Source organism: Dermacentor variabilis, chromosome 3 (assembly GCF_050947875.1).
Source record: "Dermacentor variabilis isolate Ectoservices chromosome 3, ASM5094787v1, whole genome shotgun sequence".
Taxonomy (NCBI): Eukaryota; Metazoa; Arthropoda; class Arachnida; order Ixodida; family Ixodidae; genus Dermacentor; species Dermacentor variabilis.
The window spans coordinates 165,623,713-165,644,898 of record NC_134570.1 but is presented as its reverse complement, the minus strand read 5'-3'; the positions used below and the strand labels follow the sequence as shown (position 1 = coordinate 165,644,898).

The 21,186-nt window shown below is 48.6% G+C and overlaps 1 protein-coding gene across 1 annotated transcript in view; it reads left to right on the top strand.

The window, feature by feature from the left end:
* LOC142576495 (putative RNA-binding protein 19) overlaps positions 1–14,988 on the top strand; it is a 120,534-nt gene extending 105,546 nt beyond the window's left edge. Inside the window, exons 27-28 of the mRNA XM_075686644.1 lie at positions 12,940–13,083; positions 14,407–14,988. Coding sequence (XP_075542759.1) covers positions 12,940–13,028 — 89 coding nt within the window. The 3' untranslated portion in view covers positions 13,029–13,083; positions 14,407–14,988. The remainder of the gene's footprint in view (positions 1–12,939; positions 13,084–14,406) is intronic.
* Positions 14,989–21,186: the final 6,198 nt, after the last annotated feature.

Sequence of the window (21,186 nt, the reverse complement as noted above, 5' to 3'; positions counted from 1 at the left end):
GAAGGGAGCCCATCTTGCGGACCTCTTCTGTGATTGGGCTATATACGTGACTCTTAGCTTTTGCAGCATTGCACCGAGTTGGCGAGGTGGAGTTAACGGACTACACATGTGCGCGCAGACAAGCTGCAAGCGGGGCGCCACGCCGCGCGCTGCTCCCATGCACAGCCGCCGGGGCGCCGAAGTTGTGCCCCGCGCGCAAGCGGCTCGCGGGAATGCGCTGCGCCAGGGAGGGCGCGGAGCGCGGCCGTTCCGGGCGGGAAAAAGAGCGAGCCCGCGGTTGGCGGCCCCATTAATCCAGCCTCCGCCGCCAGTGACCGCCGTATACAGATGAGCTGCCGCTCGAAACGCGGAGTGCGCGGCGCGCACGCATATATACGAAGAAGGAAGCCGGCGCGCGTCTTCCGAGCGGCCTGCAGCTTGGCGGCTTGCTGTGGCGAAGCGTGTGTGTAGCGTAGCAGCGAGTGACCGTGAGTTCTCGCGGCAAGCCTCGCATGTGGCCTGCCCTTCTTCGAATGTGTGTGTGTGCGTTATATGTATACCGGGACGCGCCCTTAAGCTACGCCTATCGACAAAGGCGCATGCTGCCGCGTCACTGTTACTTGCATGCAGCGCTATTTCGGCCGGCCCGACCGCCTCAACGTGACATGTAGGGTCCGTAATTTCTGCACGTTGCATCTTCGACGACTATTATTAAACTCGATGATACGACACCAGGCATGCACACGACGTCATGGGTTCTCTGGGCAACGAGACAAGGTACTGAACGCTCTACGCTAAGCGCCTTGGGTGTCACGCTGCTCTGAGGCAGGTGTTCCCTTGCAGTATACCGTGTTACGGCACGCCTGTAACATCGAATCGTCCAACAATTATTATTTTTACCTCGGTTAAGCTGCGGGCTGTATAGTGCACGAACGTCTGTCCGGTTTCAAAGCTTTCGTGGCGACCGCGTATACGCGCCGCGATCCGCAGCTTCCGTCGTTCTGCGCGCAACTAAACTGAACCGAGCTACAGTTCGTTCCCAGGCGCGCTCTCCATTGGCCCCTAAGCTCGGCCAAAGCGACCGGCTCCCGTCTGCTGCCTGCATACGTGTAGTATGCGTGCGTGCTTCGCGGTGAAACATAGAGGATGGTTCGATCCCCACCCGCTGAGCGCGGGCTTCTGGGAGTGGCCCGTCCGCCGATATTGCTCGGCCAGTCGAGACCTCGCGCAACTGCGTGTGCAGGGCCAAGGCGTGTATAGGCACGGCTGTAGAGTCGTGATATATGTATAACGACTGGCAGGTATAGTATATATGAGGGCAGCGTATATACCTCCGACTTCGCTTGGTTTCTCGCTTGCTACTCTTGCTTCCTCTATCTCTCGCTCTCTCTCTTTCTCTCTCTTCTTTTTGCTGTGCACGAGCGTGTTATATTGCATACGTGGCGCCGGCTGCGGTCGTCTTCGTCTTTTTTTTTTTTGCTTTCTTTTGTTTCCTTGCGTCTGTGCGAACTTTGCATACAGTGGACGTTAAGGACCGGCCCGTGATTTTCGAGGGAGCGGCGCTGTAGATTTCTGGCCTGCTGCGAGCGGCGCCGCTTTGACACGAGCGGAAAGAGAAAGAAAAAGTATGCCGATCGCACGCGCGACACCCAGGCACTGTGGGGAGAGCTGCCGCGAAAGTGGCCGCCACAACGTACCGACGTGTCGCCCGCGCTTTTTAAGCTGCCCTCGCGCCGAGTGCATTGGTGGCAATGCTCGTGCGATGTGTCCTTCGTTTAGGGGCCGGTGAAGAACTAACGGTTCGGCTTTTAGAAGAGTACTCCCGCATCGCTCCGTGGCTATGGCATTGCGCTGCTGACCACGAGGTTGCGGGTTCGGTCCCGGCGCCGGCGGCGGCAGCATTCCGATGCGTTCGGAATGCAAGACTGCTCGTCCGAAGTGCATTGCGAGCATGTTAACGAGTCTATTGCGCTGCACCTTAATCCTCAAACTGTTTGGCCTGTTGCTCGCACGTGTAAGCAGACGTGCACGCTTGGGTCTATTGTAGGCACGCATGGAACGCGTCTAGAGTATCTAAAGCTCGAGGAGACGGTGTGCATGATACGTATACGTGCACGTGGAGCTGAAAATGTATATATATATATATATATATATATATATATATATATATATATATATATATATATATATATATATATATATATATATATATATATATATATATAGGTGATGCAAATGCTCCAGTGTCAAGCATTGCCAGCGAGCAATCGACACAATCGTTTTACGCGTACGTGTATGGCAATCTCGAAGTAGCAGCGATAAAATAAATAAAAAAAACATGCTATGGTAAGTTTATTTCAGTGGAAACTACAGAGATTATCCTTCAGTTATTTCTTTTGCTGTTGTTATTTCTGTTAACGCTGAAAGATGGAGTTATTGGGGTTTTAACAGAATTCTTAAATTTTGTCATAAATATCGGCAGCGAAGTTGATTCTTTTTTTTTTTCAGTACTATCCGCAATTAATAGTTGTGTGCAGCATCACCACTCACATAAATGTGGGCAGACAGATCTCATATGCGCAAACCAGTTACTCCTCATTTCTGGAAAGGAAAACAAAACAAACGGTACAGCCAGTTAGTGCCACTTGGAGTATGGCACTATTGACGCGTGTACTTGTTTATCTTTTTCGGGTGACCGATTTACACCGTTTCGTCAATCACAGTTTTGCTGTCTTCTTCACCGTCACTACTACGTGACAATATTATATGGGTATGCAGCGTTCAGAATGGAATTGTTTTAGGAGTTGGTTCGCATTTGGGTTCGTGCTTTTTTGTCCGGTTCAAGTTCAGCTCCGGAGCGAAAGTTATAACGATTGGGTTCGGAGCTTTGTGAACCGGTTCATTCGGGTTCAAACGGGTTTGAAGCTAAAGTAAGCATTCGTAAAATAAGTGCCCGGTAAAAAACGTGTGCTGCTCTTGAAGAAGGAACATCCACGTTCGCTTGGGTGCCGTGTAGAACTACAAAAGCCAGTTCTTAAGGTGAAAATGTTAAGGGTCTCGTTGCGATGTCTCGTGCCTCCTTAGGGCGGCGTCTAGTCGAGTGGTACAAAAATTATCATCATCCGCAATGGCTCGTCGTACCCCCGTAAGCAAGCAAAAATGCAATGGCTCACACAGTCATTGAAATCGCCGACACAACACACAGAACAGCATACGTTTCAGTAAAGAACACGCTCGAGACAAGCATCCGCACCGTCAGTAAAGCATTGCGTAGCCGCCCTCGGAAGTACGCTATATGCGGCCGAGGATGCTCGCCAAGCGAGAAACGAGGTGGGACGTGCGAAGCGGCGGGAGCAGAGCGCTCGACCGCGAGTGCTGCTTTTGCCTGCCGAGAGGATGCAACGTAACGTCGAAGAGATAAGTCGCCGTTGGCCCGAGTCTGACCCCGCTGTACGAGCGCGCGAAGCCGCAGCTAAGCGTCGAAGACGAGCCGAAGAAGCCGAACTGCGAAAGCAGCAGCGCGACGATGCGAGACGGCAACGCAGAGAGGAGGACGAAGCTCGCAGACAACGGCTTGTCATACACGTTAACGGCTTGCCACACGTGTACTTCACACTGTGGCTATCGCTATGTCTTGCAAGAAGTCCGGCCCCCTCCGATCTTATAACTTCGCGCATTACCAAGTGTGCGGGCGGCGTTCGCCTTCGTCTGTTTCAGGAGGGTAACACGCTGGCGGACTTTCTTTTGCACGAGCATAATTCTGAAAAAAAAAAAGTTATCGCAACAATGAGGCGTCGTGCTCAGTTTATGTGGGCGTGCTGGAGTTTCTGCATTCGGAGGGCTTCGTGGTGCCATGCGCGGCTATCCAACGTGCTACCCCGCCCCCCTCTTTACGAATACTTTTTGCTTCTAAGGTGTATATATATAGTGGCACAGTATTGTCCAACTTTGTTTCTAATTGTTTCCTTCTCGAATAGCTCCCGACTCCTTAATCACGGTGTAAGGCCTAAATTCCTCGAACGTGTAACAAATAATGAATTACGTGATCTTTTAACGCGACGAATTCCAAACGCTCGCCTAATGAAGCGCGGATTCCTCGCGCGACGTTTAATGCAGGGGCTCCTCAAAACGTCATGAAAAATTTGGAGGGCGCTTAAACTTCACATCCAAAAATCCCTGACTGTTTCTCACGCTTCCCGGGAAATGCTGCGTATGTAACCGTAACTTTTACCGGAAAATGCTCGCGACGAACGCTACACACGAATGTGGGCTTTCTGGTAGAAACGTGGACTCTTGCGGGCACGGCAATGCGGCGGAGGCGAGCGCCATCTGGAGGGGTTGCAAGGAATCGGGCGCGCCGCTTCGTGGCGTCCAAGATATAAATTTAAATTATGGGGTTTTACGTACCGAAACCACTTTCTGATTATGAGACACACCGTAGTGGGGGACTCTGGAAATTTAGACCACCTGGGGTTCTTTAACGTGCACCTAAATCTAAGCACACGGGTGTTTTCGCATTTCGCCCCCATCGAAATGCGGCCGCCGTGGCCGGGATTCGATCCCGCGACCTCGTGCTCAGCAGTCCCAAGATTTGCGTGCGCCGGAGCGCTCAAATGGCCGACGCCGTGGCTTCGTTTGAGTTTTCACGTAACAGAATTATGTTTTCTCGTATACTCAAATTACAACCTGACTCCATCATGTCTGTAGGTTGTGTGTAAGCCGTACTTCCAAGTTTTTTTTTTTTACGTATTTTCGCTTTAACAATTCAATTAGTTCAGTAACTTCCTTCTACCACAAGGAGGGCCTGGGTATGCGTGGTTCCAAATTCTTGCCGAAATGACGTCCGAAAGAACGGCCGACCCGATACGCGCCCAGATTTTGGCTCTATGGCGTTATTGTGGGGCTTTGAACCACTGCGCCAGGCTGTCTGCGTGAGGCCTGCGTCACCGGTTCCCGATACCACGTGACCACTCCTGCGGATTTTGTGACCTGCAGAGGAGCCCTTGCATAACAGACCCTACTCCAAGAAGCCGTGCTTCATTTGGCGCGAATATTGAACTGGTTGCATTAAAGGAGGGTGTAAGCAGGAATCTTCTTTCTTTTTTTTTTTTTTTAGCATTGGCGGAATTCTGGTGTCATAGTGTTGGTGCGTGGTGTCCAGCTATAGGTAATAAAGCAGTGAAGGCGTGAGACACAGAATTTTTCTGTGGGTATACCTTTAATGTTGCTCGCGTTCGTCGTCCGTGCTCTAGAAAAATGACGCGAAATCTCTCGTCTTAACACTTAACTACCCGTGCATTAGGCGTTCATTTTTGTAAAAATTAAATTTTAGGATTTAGGAGGAAGGTTTAGCTCGGGCCCGACCCTGTTGTTTAAAAATATTGGAAAAAATTCTAAAAGGAATTTGATGAGGTTTGTAGTATTTGTAAGAAAAGAAAATGTAGTGACTGTTGGAAGCGGATATTTTATTTAAGCCTTCGATTTGTATTAAAGATTGTAAAAATTGACAATTTTCAGAAAACAAAACTATCAAGTTTACAACGCTGCAACTCAGCAGTGCAAAATGATATTACAATTGAGAAAAGTGCATCTTATAGTACATCTAAGGCGGCCAAAATTTGGTGTGGCACGCAATCCTCTCAAATACACAGGTAATATGTAAGTATGGGACTTTTGCGAAACCCTTGTAAACATCGACGCAAAGATACGTACGAATAAATTATATCAAATGCGTCCCCTTTAGTGTTCTAACGGATGCAATTTGCAAGCTGCGATAACTGTTCTTGGTGGTGAGTTGCGTTTTTGTAAACTTCGTGCTTGTCGTTGCCTATTTTTCACAATTTCTGTAAAATCATTCAGGCCTTAAATCTAAATTCTGCTTCCAAAGAGGCACTAGAATTTACCTTCATCTCAAATGCAACAAATTTCATTAACGTCGGGCCAGGGTCTATCTCCGAAAAGCTTTTCTGCGTTTTACATGTATTTGAATAGGCGGCATAGAGGCCGGGCAGGAGCTAAAGCTGCCTCTTCGCTGCCCGAAACTGGACTTCTGAAACGGCAAAGCTTGTGTAGCCTTGATGCCTTTGGGCAGCGTACGAGGATTCGTTGGTCGGTTGCCTTCTCCCAAGTACATGCATGTATTGCGTGCGCGCCGGCAGTACAAAGTTTTTCTTCTTTCTTTCATCGACCGCCGTGGCCGTGACTGGTGGCGCTGGCTAACACTCCCAAGCCTAGATCTAGTACACGCACACAAATACCCAAGAAAGTGTTTGGGAAAACGACGCTGTGCTATAGCTCAACTGGCACGACCATTGCACGCGTAATGCGAAGATTTCGTTTCGATTCCCACCGGTAGCAAGTTGTTTCTTCTTTTTTTTTTTTTCGTCCACTTCGTGTCACTTTATCATTTCTACATTCCGATTTTGAAAAATGAACGTCTAATTTTCCCTATGCTTTCCTTCGCTTATTGTCTGTTGGCCTCGATATGATTGTGAACAAATATATAGCGTTTTAACTAAGGTCCGCAGCCGTCGCCAAACGAAATGCAAACAATAAAAAAAAAAGGATTTGTTTAAAGAAACCCATTCCCGGAAACAAACAGAGGCGTTTGCTTTTTTTAGCTCTGGGGGAACTCGAAACACGTCGTACGAAATTGATAGCGGAACGATTCGAGAGCTCGATGACAAATAGAATTGCTTTTTTTCATTCCTTGATGGTGCATGTTCCGTCATTGCTTTCTCCAGAGCGGGCCTCACAAGAGCAAAGAAATGCTACCTAACGCTGTGAAAGCTGTAGAGACAGCCACTGTTACATAAATGTGCGATGCCGCGCTTATTAGTAGCCGAGCTCTCCGCGAAACGAAATCCGACTCTCGATTTTTTTTTTCTACTATTTAAGGCGAAGTTTTCTTTTGCATACCTCGCGCGGTATTGAATGTCATGTTTGCGTCACCGCGCGGTGTAGTGCTCAGAAAAAGAGAGATATCTGTTTTTAATCAAAGCGGTGATAGTTTGGTAGATGCTTCGTTCCATGCAGGGTGTCCCAGCTAACTTTAGCCAGAGTTTAAAAATTTGCGAATGCCTCTTGGCTAGACAGAGCCTAGGTAATGTTGTTTTCCGTCGCTTGGAGATACTCAAGTTATTTTTTTCATTCCGCCCAATTAGACATTTAGTTATAATTAACTAATCAACTTCTCGAATATTATAATTAAATTAAAAGTGTAAATGAGAAAATTGTACGGCGACATGAAAAACTCCCGACACGGCTTTCTGTTGCCCAATACGTGCTACGTAAAAGTGCTTTTTTTTTCTCTCAGCGTGAAAGAAGCCCGTAAATGCACGCAAAATTGCCGCGCGACTGGCCGCTCCAGGCACTTTGCGTGTATTCGCGGGCTTCTTTCACGCTCGGAAAAATACATTTATGTATATAGCACGCACTGAGCAACAGAAAGCCGTGTCGGGAGTTTTTCATGTCGCCGTACAATTTTCTCATTTACACTTTTAATTTAATTATAATATTCGTGAAGTTGATTAGTTAATTATGACTGAATGTCTAATTATGCGGAATGAAAAAAAAATAATTTGAGCATCTCCAAGCGACGGCAAACAGCATTACCTAGGTTCAGTCCAGCTACGTGGCATTTGCATATTTTTAAACTCTGGCTAAACTTACCTGGGACACCCTAAATATAGCACGCACTTTGGCCAGAGGACGATATACTGCCAGTGAGCTAGCGCGCACCTACCTACGTTCTGCGTAATAAAAGAACGAACAACGAACCATGAAACCTGCAATTTTAATGTCGGCTCATAGGTATGTCTAAAGCACACAGAACCTTTAATAGAAAATCGCATGATCTTGAGCGGCTTCTTAGATTTTTTTGTAATTTTTGTGTATATTGCGGCTATAAACACACCACTATTATTGTGCCTTTGGGTGTGTTTGCCTTTGGGTGATTATGTGCCCAATCTTGGCCAGTCGTCTGGAACAGGTGCGTGACATTGCGACACAAGCGGTATTAGTAGGAGGCTCAAATGTACTTATGTGCGTGTCGTACTCCTCTGCGCCCGTACACGTCTCATCATTATTCCCTCGACAAGCACCGGGCGTCGCGTCTTTGTCACATCGCTGCGTCTATACGCCTGACACCGAGCATCCGTCTGATTTGGCGTTTTGCTTTTTTTGGTGTCGCTCGCGTACGGCGTTGTACATAAACATAATCATAGCGTGAGATTACGTACGCGTTACACCGGATGAAAGTGAGCACAATTGTACACATCGCCGTTAGTTGTAGAGCATTTAATTAACCGCTTCGCCTCACTTCTATAGATAGATTCCAACATGTGTGTTGGATCTGCATTGTTGTTTGTTGTTGTTGCCGCTTGCGCTTGCCGTTAAGAATCTGCGCGAATACCCAGTCGCACTGCAAGGTCAGAGCAGTCACTGAAAGCATACAAGCTGCAACACGCGTATAGGACAGCGTGACCAGTGCGATCCCGAACACAGCAGGTGCCCCGAGCGCAAGCAGTACTCGTATCCTCTAAGGCGACGCTCTGTCGCTGTCTGGACATCGCGAACCGACCATAGTGTACTATCGAACTGAACGTGCGTACATTTGAGCGAGCCAATGAGATGGCTGTGGTGAGCCACGTGACTGTTACCGAGGCTACTCAACAGGCGTCGTCTGGTCTCGCCAACGCTGCGGCATGCACGGTCGTAAAATTTCAACCACCCTGCGCATGAATCTGTGGTCGAACCTAATGAGGGGCTTTAGTCGAACCGGCTCTCGACGGTTCCTCCAAAAAGTGCCGGTTCGGTTTCGAGATAACGGAAAAAATATCCATTCGGTTCCGCTTCAGTTGAATATAATGGTTCGGCTCCGTTTTTCGGTTCCGTTCCGGTTCGGATCGACACCCTGCCACATGGTAGGCTTCATTCTCGGTGCGTGTCTTGTGGTGCCGGGTGTCTCATCCTTTATCTCGTGTTCTATATGTAGAGTGGTTATCTCTACTTGTATAATCTGTCACAACCGCACTGCAGCATTTGACGTATTCAAGAAGTGTTAAAGCAATGTGGTGACTTGTGTCCGTGCCGGTGTTTTCTTGGTCTGTTTTGTAAATTGGGGAACTCGTTGGTATTTCTCGACACAAATGTTACGTTATATAACGGACTTTCGGTATTACGGATTGTCTGTTTTTTAATTGCGGAAATTAGTGACGCAACATTTTACTAGCTGGTTTCCCCGTAATCTTGGGAATTTTTTTTTATTTACGACATGCTGTAGTAAACGCTAAGGTAACCTTATGTGCAAACACCCTGACAGAGTGAAAATTACTAAAGGTGTTCTTTTATTGCACAACTAGAAAGCAGCTGGAGAAACACATTCCTATATAACGGTTTGCAGCCGAGGTTCTGCTTCGATGGCCTTCTTTTTCTTTCTTTCTTTTTTCGGGCTGACATTAAGCACGTTATGTATGTGACGCGGTTAATGCACATTTCTGATTTAATCTGGTTAAAGTGGTACGGTCGCACAGTTTGGATGCCACGGACACCTCCTATACGTTCGCTTGGAATGAAAGCGCGTGTGTGTCTTGTTAGCTCTCAAGGTGCCGATTGGTGTAACCGCAGCGAATTAGGGCTCTGCTGAAGTATTTGTTAGTTTCTACTCAGAGCAACGTATTCATTACGGCGTCAGATATCATACGGTTTTTCTTTTTTTTTTTTTTTTTTTTTTTTTGAGGCAGTAAGCCTATTGACCCGTTTCGCTGTGATCCCGTGGGTGCTGCCATGTTTGAGCGCGTGGGGACGCCACCATTGCTTGCCTCAACTTCCTCCGTTGCCTCCGCGTTTACGATGGGTCTTTATGACACCGGTGTGGCTTAGCAAATCTCTGTTTCGGGAGATCACGTGACTGAGTGGACGACACGAAGCGTTGGCCACAGCTTCAGAGAACATGCAAAAGCGCTTTGGAAGCTGATTAAGCTATGTCCAAACGGCGCGAGCAGCGTATATCGTGCTTGTTTTAAAAGCGAGGCTAAATGTCTATTCCAAGCTATCGAAACTTTCCGTGAATTAATTGAATCAGGATTAGTGTGTTTTGCCCTTCGTTCTTCATTTGGCAAATATTTTGAAGCAGCGGCTTGTTACATTTAGGACTGTGTAAATTTACTTGGTGCGGTCACTGTCTGATTATTTCTGCCTAATCTCTTGCTGGTGTGCTCCGTTGCAATAGATTTGTTCTTGCTGCGCGCAAGGCTTGAACCGTAGCCGTTTTGCACATTGTAATACCTTGTAGCAAAGATGTATTATCGCTAGTATCTCGCCTATTCCTGTGGACCGTCACGAAACGTTCAGCTTTTACCCTTCGTGCGCTATCGGTGCAGTCCGCCATTTATTGTGCGGATATGGCGCGCATATATTCAAGTGTGCGCACATTCACTTATTGACATGTCGGCGATAGTGTAGGCGTAAGCTTCCGTGCCAGTTGGGGTAAATCTGTGTAGATACTGTGCGCGAAGCGTACTATGACAGGAAGCGGCGCTACTCCCTTTGTCATTCTTTAACGAGCGGTGCTCACTCTTGTCGAGGTCCCGGGGCTGAAGCACTTTATCTGAAGGTTAGCGATCCAACGCTGGCAGATGAGCAAATTTCAGTATCCTCGAAGAAAGCCGTACATCGCAAAGTGCCGATAACACATACGGACAGTTACAGCAACGGTCCACGAACTTGGCTACACAGATTCGTTCCATTTCTTAATATGCCAGTCACTATATTTGCAGCCAACTACTGCACACGTCTTCAATCCACACGATTCATTCCGGCATGATTGGAGCTCAGTATGCTAGCGAAGACTCATTTGCAGTTCCGAAAGCTTATCGCACAGAAACAAGGTGGAAGCAGTGATGGTTTCGTATTCGTGCGCTATCGCTGAGGCGACGTGCGGCGCGCCGCCGAAAGCGCCATCTCGTTTCTGTAGAACAAACTGCTTCGCGAACTTCTCGCCTGTATACTATTAACAACCAACTATGTATCTTGAAAGAATAATAAACTGAAGCTGAAAAAGGTCAATACATGCAAGCGGAAATAAGTAGAGTCTTATATATTCCCGAGAAATATTGAAACTTTCCTAGGACACAGATAAAATAAAACTAAGAGGGAATTTAAAAAAAAAAAGGTAAGAAAACCGCGGCACCCGTCTGCAAACGACTGCACTGTGATGTAGACGTTGCGGTTCGCTGTGACAGCTACACTTCCCGTCTCCATTTGCCTCCACTTATTGGTTTGGCGCGCCATGTGCGCCCAGACATCGTTGACATAAAATGCAAGCTGGGACGGAGTCACCGGCCAGAAGGGAAGGAGGTGAAGTCGCGCTGGGGGGGGGGGGGGGGGGGGGGGATAGCTTGGGCGACGGTCTCAGTTCGAAACACGACCCGCGAGCAGGGACGGGAACGGCATCTTGTTAGCACTTGGCTAAACACGCCGCGTGTCGCGGCGACGTCTCCCCCGTGTCATCCACAGTTCGCTATCCCGCCGTGGGCGTGACACCCGCTCGCCAGGGAGACGGAAAGCTCGGGTGGCCCCGCGGAGGTCGCGTCGGGAAAAGGCGGGGCTCCCTTCCTTAACGTGAGTGTCTGGGCGTGCGTGTCTGGCTCGTAGTCGTCGGTGCTTTGGTTCTTCGGCGGTATATAACCGCGGGAGCGCGCGGTTCTCGGAAGTATTGGAAGAGGTGATGCGTCTTTACCGTTACCGCTCTTTCCGTTACCGTGTCTGGGTTTGCGTTTTATTTATTTATGTTACAATACTTGTGAAAACAGCGCTTACTGCTTATGGCGGAGGTCTTCGGGAAGCTGCCCGTCTCCTTCCAGCCGGCATCGCAGACACGGGTCATTTGTGGTGCCGTGCAAAGGGAGGGTCGTCGTTCGCGCGCTCGCATTCTTGCGGTCCCCCAAACTCTCTCGGTCAGAGGGCCTCCAGCTGTATGTGACAGAGCGCGCAACCTCGTGTCTGTCCCTGTCTGACGGCCGAGTCGGTCTTAGAACACCGCTGTGTTTTGGTCTACTTCCGGTTGTTCATGACCAAGCATCTTGTGGGGTTGCTTTCGGTGCAGCTGCACTGTGGCATCGTGGACAAGTTGAGACCTCTCTTCGTTCTTGCTTTTTCCTGAAGGCATCTTTTGTAACGGAGGGCTGCAGCACGGACGCGTTACTTTTTGTGACTCCGCCGCATGACGTGCTTGCTTCGGAACGAAATTTGAGTGTTATATTTCCACGCGTCAGCCACGGTGGTGCGGGCTTTCTCTAAAAACCTCTTGTGTTTGTTTTGCTTGATTGATTGCCTAATTCAGCGGATGTCTCGCATTATTTCGCTACAGCGTTTGTGTCGCCATGTGACGCGTCTCCACCACGCGCCTTCAACGTCTCTGAGTTCCGGGCCCCCTGTTCACAAAGCCCTCCGTACGTAATGCGTTGCGATGCGTTGCGCTATCACGTAGGTTCGTGAGAGCGTCCGCCAGCCAGCAGTGGTATGGAATGAGGTGATAGTCACATCGTCAGCAAGCACGTCTTTCAGAAAGAAAAAAGAATGCGAGCCGGGCAGTAGGTTTTTTATTGAATTCGAAATCATGTGCACAAGCAGTGTATCTTGCAATCTAACATAAATAGACGCCTTTTCATTGAAATAATTTCATTTTTGTCAAGAGGCGAAGGGCAGTGCTCAACGAGGTTCGCTGCCGCCTATCTTCACGCTGCTATGCTGCTATAGACGACTGCAGCGCCGTTAGATGTTGTGGATGTTTGGAACACTGCACCGCCCATCGACCATTAAAATCATACGCGTCTTCCTGCGCACTGCCCGGTCTTGGAGCGCATGTGCTTTCCGCTTTTCCAGTGACGTGTGCGCCTACCACGAACTATACAGTCATGATCTGCGTGTTCAACCTCTGGCGCGTCTCCCTTTTCGCAGGTCCTTCGAGCAAGCGCCTCAAGAAATCCGACCTGATGGCCACGCTGGACGCTTCCGGTCAGCAGCCGGATGCCGACTGGAACCTCTAGCTTCACCCGAAGGCCTCCTTGCGCTGCACACAACTGTTCGAGCAGACGCAAACAGGTGGGTGAAACATCGCGTTGTGCATTTGCGATGACCTGCCGGTCAACACTGCGGCTGGCAGCGTTTGTACGGCTTGGAGTAGTGTTCTTGGGTACTTGGGTGCGTTTGAGCGCACCGTTCTCAAGCCGCGCGTGCACAGGTGACGTCTATTCCATGGGCGTTAAGGATACCAGTATAGCGATAGAGTGATGCTAAGCTGGAATAGGAAGATTGAATCTGACGTGCACACGCTCAATAAGATTACACTCGTACCGAGAGGCGGCAACGTGTTATGGTGCTATGTTCACCTGGGAAGAGTTAAAGGAGCCCTGAAGCACTTTTTTAACTAATCATAGAATGACGTCTCTACTAAATTACGCCGCCTCACGAACCTCCTCGCGTAAAAATTTTAAAGCGAAAGCTTTACTAACCGCGTCGAGCCGATTTTCGCCGTCGCCAGCAATTTGACCTTCATTTGACCGCAGCTTGCCGTAGCCTTGGCAACGCATCACGTGACGCGCTGCGCTGAGCACCGCCGCCGTCTTGGCGCATGCGCTCTCCGCAGCCGGGTCGCCGCCTGACCACGCGACTCACTACGCTTATCGAATTGGTGCAGTATTATTCTGAGCCGCATGAAGCACGTCATGATACATTTTTGTTCACTAACGTGCGTTTAAAATATGTACCAACGCGCTCCCGGCCAGGTGCTCCGTCTATACGGGACATCAACGCTTGATTGTTCATCGGATGCTTGACGTCAGGTAACGCTAGGAAAGGACGCCTACCTGATGGGAAATTTCCGGCATCGGACCGGCGAGCTTTCCCTTTTTTCCCCCTATCTCTATAGTGGCCCCTTTCGAGATGAGAGCGTCTATAAGTGGCCGAGCACGGGGCCCATTCGAAAAAACATTTGATTCCCAGTGGTACCGGGATTCGAACCCAAGCAACCTGCCGCGTGCAAGGCGGATGCTCAACCGTTTCGCCACCACTATATGGTTGCGATCACTTTCAATGTGGCCTTTTGTGGCGAAGTTGCAAATTTTGTTCACACTGTATTTAGCTCTGTGGATATTGTTGCATTTGTTTTTGTTTCGTGGTTTCTGTCTAAACGAAAGAGTTGGGTTACACAGTCTATTAAGTGAATAATGTTACATCTAATTATTTTTTAATAGTGTATTCAGGATTTCTGGATAATTGGCCCTCAAGAGGCCTCCTATCCCAGTTAGTTTCGCTTAATGGAAGGAAACAAAAAGGAACAGATGTTTTCCTTTAGTCATGGAAGAAAAAGACTGCTCACAGCAAAGGTAGATGAAACTGTTTTTGTTGTTCTTTTTTAACCTGCAGGACTTCCAGGCAGAGGCTGCAGGATTGCCTGTCGCTGTGCGTGGACTTCGTGTGTCCGCTCGTATGTCACTGAGGGATCGTTTCACTGCGCCACGTATCGGTGTCATCAACGCTGCCGGAGCTTGTGTCAAGGTGTCCGTCTGCGACGTATTTTGCGCCCCGTTCCATGGCTCTCCCAGCTTCTCTGCTCGTCATTTGTGCAGAAGCACCAGCAGCAACGAAGAAAAAAAAAGGAAGAAAGAAACGGGCATTGGGACCTTCAAACTTTTTCCGGCGCGTATTAATGAGGTGCTAAGTGCGTGTGAGCGTTTGTACAGGTGGAGAAAGAAGTGGGCGAAGCTCCAGCACAACGCAAGCACGCGATTACTTTTTGCGCCAGCAGAATCTGCGTCATAATCTCGATATTGGTGCACATAGTCGGGCTCGTCACCTGATCACGTGACCTCTTGCCGTCGTACTTTGCTATTTCGTCAACACTTCGCAAGATTGTTTTAAGCAAAACATGTCCGTCAATGCATTATGTATAGTGAGATCTGTGGGAATAAGATAACATGGTCGAAATAAAAACGATGTTTTTCTTTCTCTCTCTCTTTCAGCGTCTTTGCTTTCTCACGTTTGTTGCGCTCCTGCGGCGTGATTCGTAGCTGTACGCGTGTAATGCTTCAATCGACTGCCGACAGATTGTCTTTCTGATGCTGTTACGGCTCATTGGAACGATGGAACGGTAGCACTGAGTTGGAAAAACACTGCACGTCGACGAAAGCAATTTTTTTTTTTATGTAAACATAGGAGTTTGGTCACCGGGCGGTGGCGACAGCTGCTAGTTTTTATTCTTAAAGTCGCCCTGAAGGAGAAACTTGGCAAGCAAGAAAAGGCGCGAAAACGAAAGGCAGGCGGCTACGCTCTTAAGAGTTTCCTGCAAAAAAATTTACTAGAGGGAACTCTTGGCGATAGTCCCTATGCCAGAGCTGCAGGCGTGGCGGTTAATTCAGCCAGCGTGGAATTGAATTGGTACACGTACACCATGGAATCCCATGTGCTTCGTCCTTATGGGGCTTCTATAGCGTCTTTGGAACTTTGCAAACTGACCATTTACAGTAAAATATTTGCGTTATCAGTGCCACAATTCGCGGCACTTTGGCACTTCGACAGTGTCTTATGCCCTTCTGCGTTTAGAAGAATAGGATTGTTTCGAAACTAGGGCTAATGCAGGCAGATAAAGCGTAGCGAACAAAGTCACAAGAACGTTCGAAAATCAAATTCATTGTACAACCGTCATTCCTATGCTAGCTGAGCGACTGCAGAGCCAGAGTTCCCTGCAGTAATTAGTTACAGCTCAGGCCGACCTGTCTGCCTTTCTGTAAATAAATTTTTCTCTCTCTCTTCGTAGCAAACTCTCTGGCGACGCCGTCTATCAAGTTTCTACTTTAAGAGTGCCGCCGTCAAGGGTTGTCGTGCGCGCCTGTATAACCTTCTAGCATCTGAAGCACGCAGAAGAAGTCACGTGTCCCTGGCACACGCTGCCCGGTGGCCGCCACCCAGCGGCAACCGCAGACGGTCTACAAGCTGACCTCGCGAAGAAACACGAGCTAAAGCGGGCTGTATGTGCGGCTTGATGGGGAAAATTACGTGGTGCGGCCGCGCTTTCGCAGCGGCTTTTGTATGGTTGATGCTTTTGATAGTTTCGCGTGGCGGCGACTTATGTTGCGGTCCGAAGCAGTAATATTCTCGGGAAGGCGCATTCAAGCGTTCGTAACGTCACGCGGTAGTGCAACGCCCAGGGACGCTATGACGTAAAACTATTCTAATATGTTTTTATTCCATCCCCTGACGTCAGATTTAGCTAACCACCGACATAAGCATCGGGCGGGAACCAGCAGCATTGTTTCAAATGCCCTTCTCGTTTATAGGATGTCACTTTCTTTTGCTTTCAAAGCAAATATTATTGGTTACATTGAGCAGTCTTTCTTATCTAATTGGCTGAGAAGAGGCGGGGAGCACGCTCAAATGGAGAGTTTCGATGGGGCCGAGCCAGCGCACTGAAAATAGGTAACCAAGTGAAGAGGGAGGTGCCGGCTTCTACGATTGGTCCGATTTCCCTTACTTGGCTTGCGGCGGTTTGCTTAAATGCGGCGGCGTGCAAAGGAAGGTAAAATATGCCGTTAAAACGAATCCTCGCCAAAGTAGAGTTGGCACAGCAATGACGTATACGTTCCGAAAGGTCTCGATAACTTTATACTGCCACGCAAAGTCTTATGCGCAAATAAATCCATGATCCCTGGCAGCTCCGAGTAGCCAGTGCCCCAGCGACCGGCGGCAGCCGTCTTCTATATTCCTTTCGAAACGGGCAGTCTCCGGCTATTCAGAAAAAACTCAGTTTTGTTCGGCATATTAATACGTCTTTAGCGCATACACGTCACTTTGACGGGGTTAGTTTTCGTGCTTTTACCCGCCGTGGTTGCTCAGTGGCTATGGTATTCGGCTGCTGAGCACGAGGTCGCGGGATCGAATCCCGGCCACGGCGGCCGCATTTCGATGGGGGCGAAATGCGAAAACACCCGTGTGCTTAGATTTAGGTGCACGTTAAAGAACCCCGGGTGGTCAAAATTTCCGGAGTCCTCCACTACGGCGTGCCTCATAATCAGAAAGTGGTTTTGGCATGTAAAACCCCAAATATTATTATTATAGTTTTCGTGCTTTTGTGACGCCGCGTGGTTCACAGGTAAAGCGGGCGTAGCCCAAAAATGCTTGACCAATAGCGTTGAATCAGAAATGATTTTTCTTTCGTTCGGTTTAATCATGCATAATCAGTGTGCACATATGATATCAGATGGGGCCGTTTTCGCAGTTTTCGTCGCGTCACGTGACATGCAGGAGGATTGGGCGGTGGCTCAAAAATATTTTGACAAATCGTGGACGGCTGATTGCAGAATTGATATAGAATAATTTAGAATAGCTTTATGTTATAGCGCCCCAGGTTTCACACTTCTTTAAGGGCCCCGTGTCGCAGAAAATCCGGTGTCGGCGGAGTTCGTGAGCGAAAATTTCCGAATGCATATTTAGGTATATATATGTGCCAGGCCATGCCATATGACATGCGGCATATGTGGATTATATTGCCGCACCACTCTATCACTAAAGTTGCTCATACCTTGTCTTTCGTTCTTGACAAAGTTATTCAGCGAAATTTTGAGAATGACAGCCCGCAAACAGATGTCATGATACAAGACACCCACATCGCATGGCTATTAAGTTAAATGTTCTCAGACTTAACTATTAAAAGTGCGAAACAATAACAGAATTCTAAAAATGGTGTAATATTTTATTGCGATAGCAATTATACGTACACTCCAGGCGCATTCCTGCCGTGGGCGTTGCAGTGAGGTTCCGTATGAAGTACAAGGGCGATAACATCGTAGCCGTGCGCCGTATGTGCGAGTGAAGGCGTCTGAAGGTCAGCCGGCGATCGCGACTCAATCTCGCGCTCGCAAGGGATCAGAGCGAGAACGAAGTGCGCCGTATTCCATCGCGAGCAAGACTGAAGGCGTTCCACTCTGGGTGGCCCGTGCGCGTCTTTACAATTGCTAGTAAGTACAGCGAAGCGGGGCGTTTCCGGAGGCGCCCGACATTTGTGCGCAGGCGCGAGTAAAGGGCTATATACAGTCCGACGTAGCGTGAGCGCGCGCACACGTTACGTCACGTTGGCGGGAACAACAGCGTCTATAGTTCGACCGATGGTTTGATGGCCAGTGCCCGCTACTTCACCTGGTTCACCGCGCCGGCAGCCAGCGCCGGAGCGTAAACAAACCCGACCCCACTCCGCAATGTCGGCACGCCTATAAAGACAAACGCATGCAACACGAGCAAATAAACTTCTCCGTAGTACCTAGGCAAAGTCAGATTATCAAGAAGCAAAAGCCCTCAGATTTTCTCTCTCGCATCCAGTCTTACTCGCGCCTGCGCACAAACGTCGGACGCCTCCGGAAATGCCACGCCCCACTGCACTTAGTAACAATTGTAAAGTCGCGGCCCGGGCGGTCGCGCGCGTCCTCCCGGGCTGCTATATCTTGAAAGCCATCTGCGACCGGGCAGAGTGCGCCGTGCGTTGTGATTTCGCGGCTTAGTTCGCGTTGATGCGAGACGCAACGCGAGGTCAGTTCGCTCGCTGCTGCTACCGAGCTTTCTCACTCCAGCGTTTTGACAGCGAGTTTCCGCGGTCATCGTTGGTACATCCGCGGTCCGCGGATGCGTTCATTTTTGCTTGTGCGCGCGTGACGCCATGTTTGTTTATTTAGCTGGTATGCGTATGTTTACATGTTTATATTTTCACGTAGGGGTGACGGTGAAGAAAGCAGCAAAAGTGTGATTAACGAAACTAGCGTTTTATTGGGCGCACTTGTGCTCTCAAAAGCAGGCTATGCTCAAAGAACGACGATAGCGGCCAACACAGTCGGCAATCGTCGAAAATCTGATCAGCGGGTAAAGCGCGTCGGCTTTTATACATCAGTCATCGACGGTTCCAGAGTAATCGATGGGACCCGCGTGTCTTCCAGAAAGTTCTACATCATTCGCGTCGCGCGATGAGATCAGATTACAGAAGGTTCGGTAACAACAGACAGCGGATATAGGACCATCGATAACTTTCGAGAAACTTCCGATACGTGTGGACGCGTTCCGCGCTGAGCGATAACATTTGTTAGACGCTGAAACGTGGTCACCCTATAAAGATAAACAATTACGCGTGTCAATATGGCCGATAAAGCTACTATCTTTACTTCGTATAGCTGTCCACTAATTTGCTATCGCAATCGATGCTTTCCCTTTCGGGCGAAACTGCGACATTTTTGGCGCGGCTGCACACAATCTCCGGGATCGGCCCACGCAAGAGGCTGTGTTTCTACCAGAAAGCTCGCCTGCATGCATAGCGTTCGCCACCAGCGTTTCCCGGTAAACATAACGGTTACATAGGCTGCAGTTGCCTGGAATTGGGAGAAGCAGTCAGGGATCTTTTATGCTATCGCGTTCCACTCTTAAACGCGAAGCTTATACGTGCTCCAATTTTTTATCGTTTCGTTCGCTTTCGCTTCGCTTGGACAGGCTGAAAAGAGAGCTACAGAGATAAGACTTGGCACCGAAGGAGCCGGAGAGCTGAAGATGAGGTTGGCGAAATGTCGAAGTTAAACGGATAGGGATAAAGTTAGAGCTTCCCTATTATACATAACGATGCTGTTATGCTGTGGGCTGATCAAAACAATTCAAATGAGTTGAGAATTTCTGTAACATATTGATTCCTTCAATTCAGTATAGTTCTTTTTTCCTGTTGGCTCATACCATTATTATGCCTTACAGGGAGGCATTAACTTAATATTGAGGCTGGCAAAGAACAACTACGTAGACTAAGCGTCACGCAAGGACTGGTGTACTTGTCGGTAAGTATGCACTTAGTGTCGCATTGCCACCTCACGTTATGCTGCTTTACGAAACGAGGCAATAAAGCGTAAGCGTCAGATAGAGCAACAGAAGTTCGGCAACTATGAAACCGCCTGATGCTGGTAGGCGGGCAGGTAAAAGTGCGCAGAAGAAACTTGCATAGGTACGACGAACTACAGCGGACAAAAGTAAAAGAAGAGCGTGGCTTCCGTTATTGACCCGTTCTCGCTAACCCAGATGCCCGCTGGTTCATTTGCCGTGGGGGGCAAATATAAGCCAGGCAAAAAAATGGTTCTGTGATGAAAAAAAGAAAAGGAAAGCGAATGTCGGGTATGGGAAGACAGGGAGGGAGGACCGACTAGCAGAAACACGGCGCTGTGCTTAAAAATTGACGACCGCTTCCTCGCGTGCATGTTGGTGCCTTGTTCCCGAAAACACCATTGTCCATTCATGGGCCGACAAGGGGAGCGATGCAGTGCACCCACTGCCCTTCGTCTGCCCCTTGTCGCCGAACGTGCAAGCAAATTTGTTCTCGCTTTTTTTTTTTCTTGGTGCTTGCACATATGGCCTCCGAGATTGGAGGCGCGCTGTAGCATGTGCCGCCAGATTTCGGAGGCCATGTTGTAACCATGAAGTGTTCTGCAAAAATTACTAGGGGGAATTCTGGCGCTGGTGCAGACCGCGGTTCAGCCGACCTAGGTATTAGGGCTTGGATTTGCCAAAGTTTGTGCTCCTGAGTTCAAATTCCTTTGTGACCTTGCAGGTCAGTCATTCTCAACAAAAGTGGCTTACAGATCTGACAATGTGCAATCATTACGCATGTCCGCTAAAGCTTATTGCCTTGCTGAAATATAAAAAACTAGACTTTTCTACTTTAGAAAGAAAGCGTAGTGAACAAAACCGCAAGGACGTCTGACGCCGCAAGCGCGAACATCAGGCAAATCCATCTATACAAACCATCGTTCCCGTGGTAGCTCAAGGATCACAGCACTACAGATCCCTCTAGTAACTTCTGCAGGAAAATCTCGGCACGTTCACACTTCTTGCGTCACTTTCTCTGCGGCAGCGCACTTGCCCAAAAGCGATGTTCATTCATATGCGACGTGATAGTGAACACTGCAATGCTGGCTCACAAAGCGTTCTCACGTGGCAATTTTCATATTTCGGGGGCTTTCTTGATGACGAGGAAAGAAATGAGTTTTTTCATTTCATTTTTATTTCCTTAAAAAACCCCTTGGAGGGTTTTACATAAGGGGTGGGGTTAACATGAGAAAGTAAAACATTTTTTTTTTCTCATGACAGGTGGGATGTAACTTTTTCTAGGAAGGTTGATGGACAGGTAATGGCTGC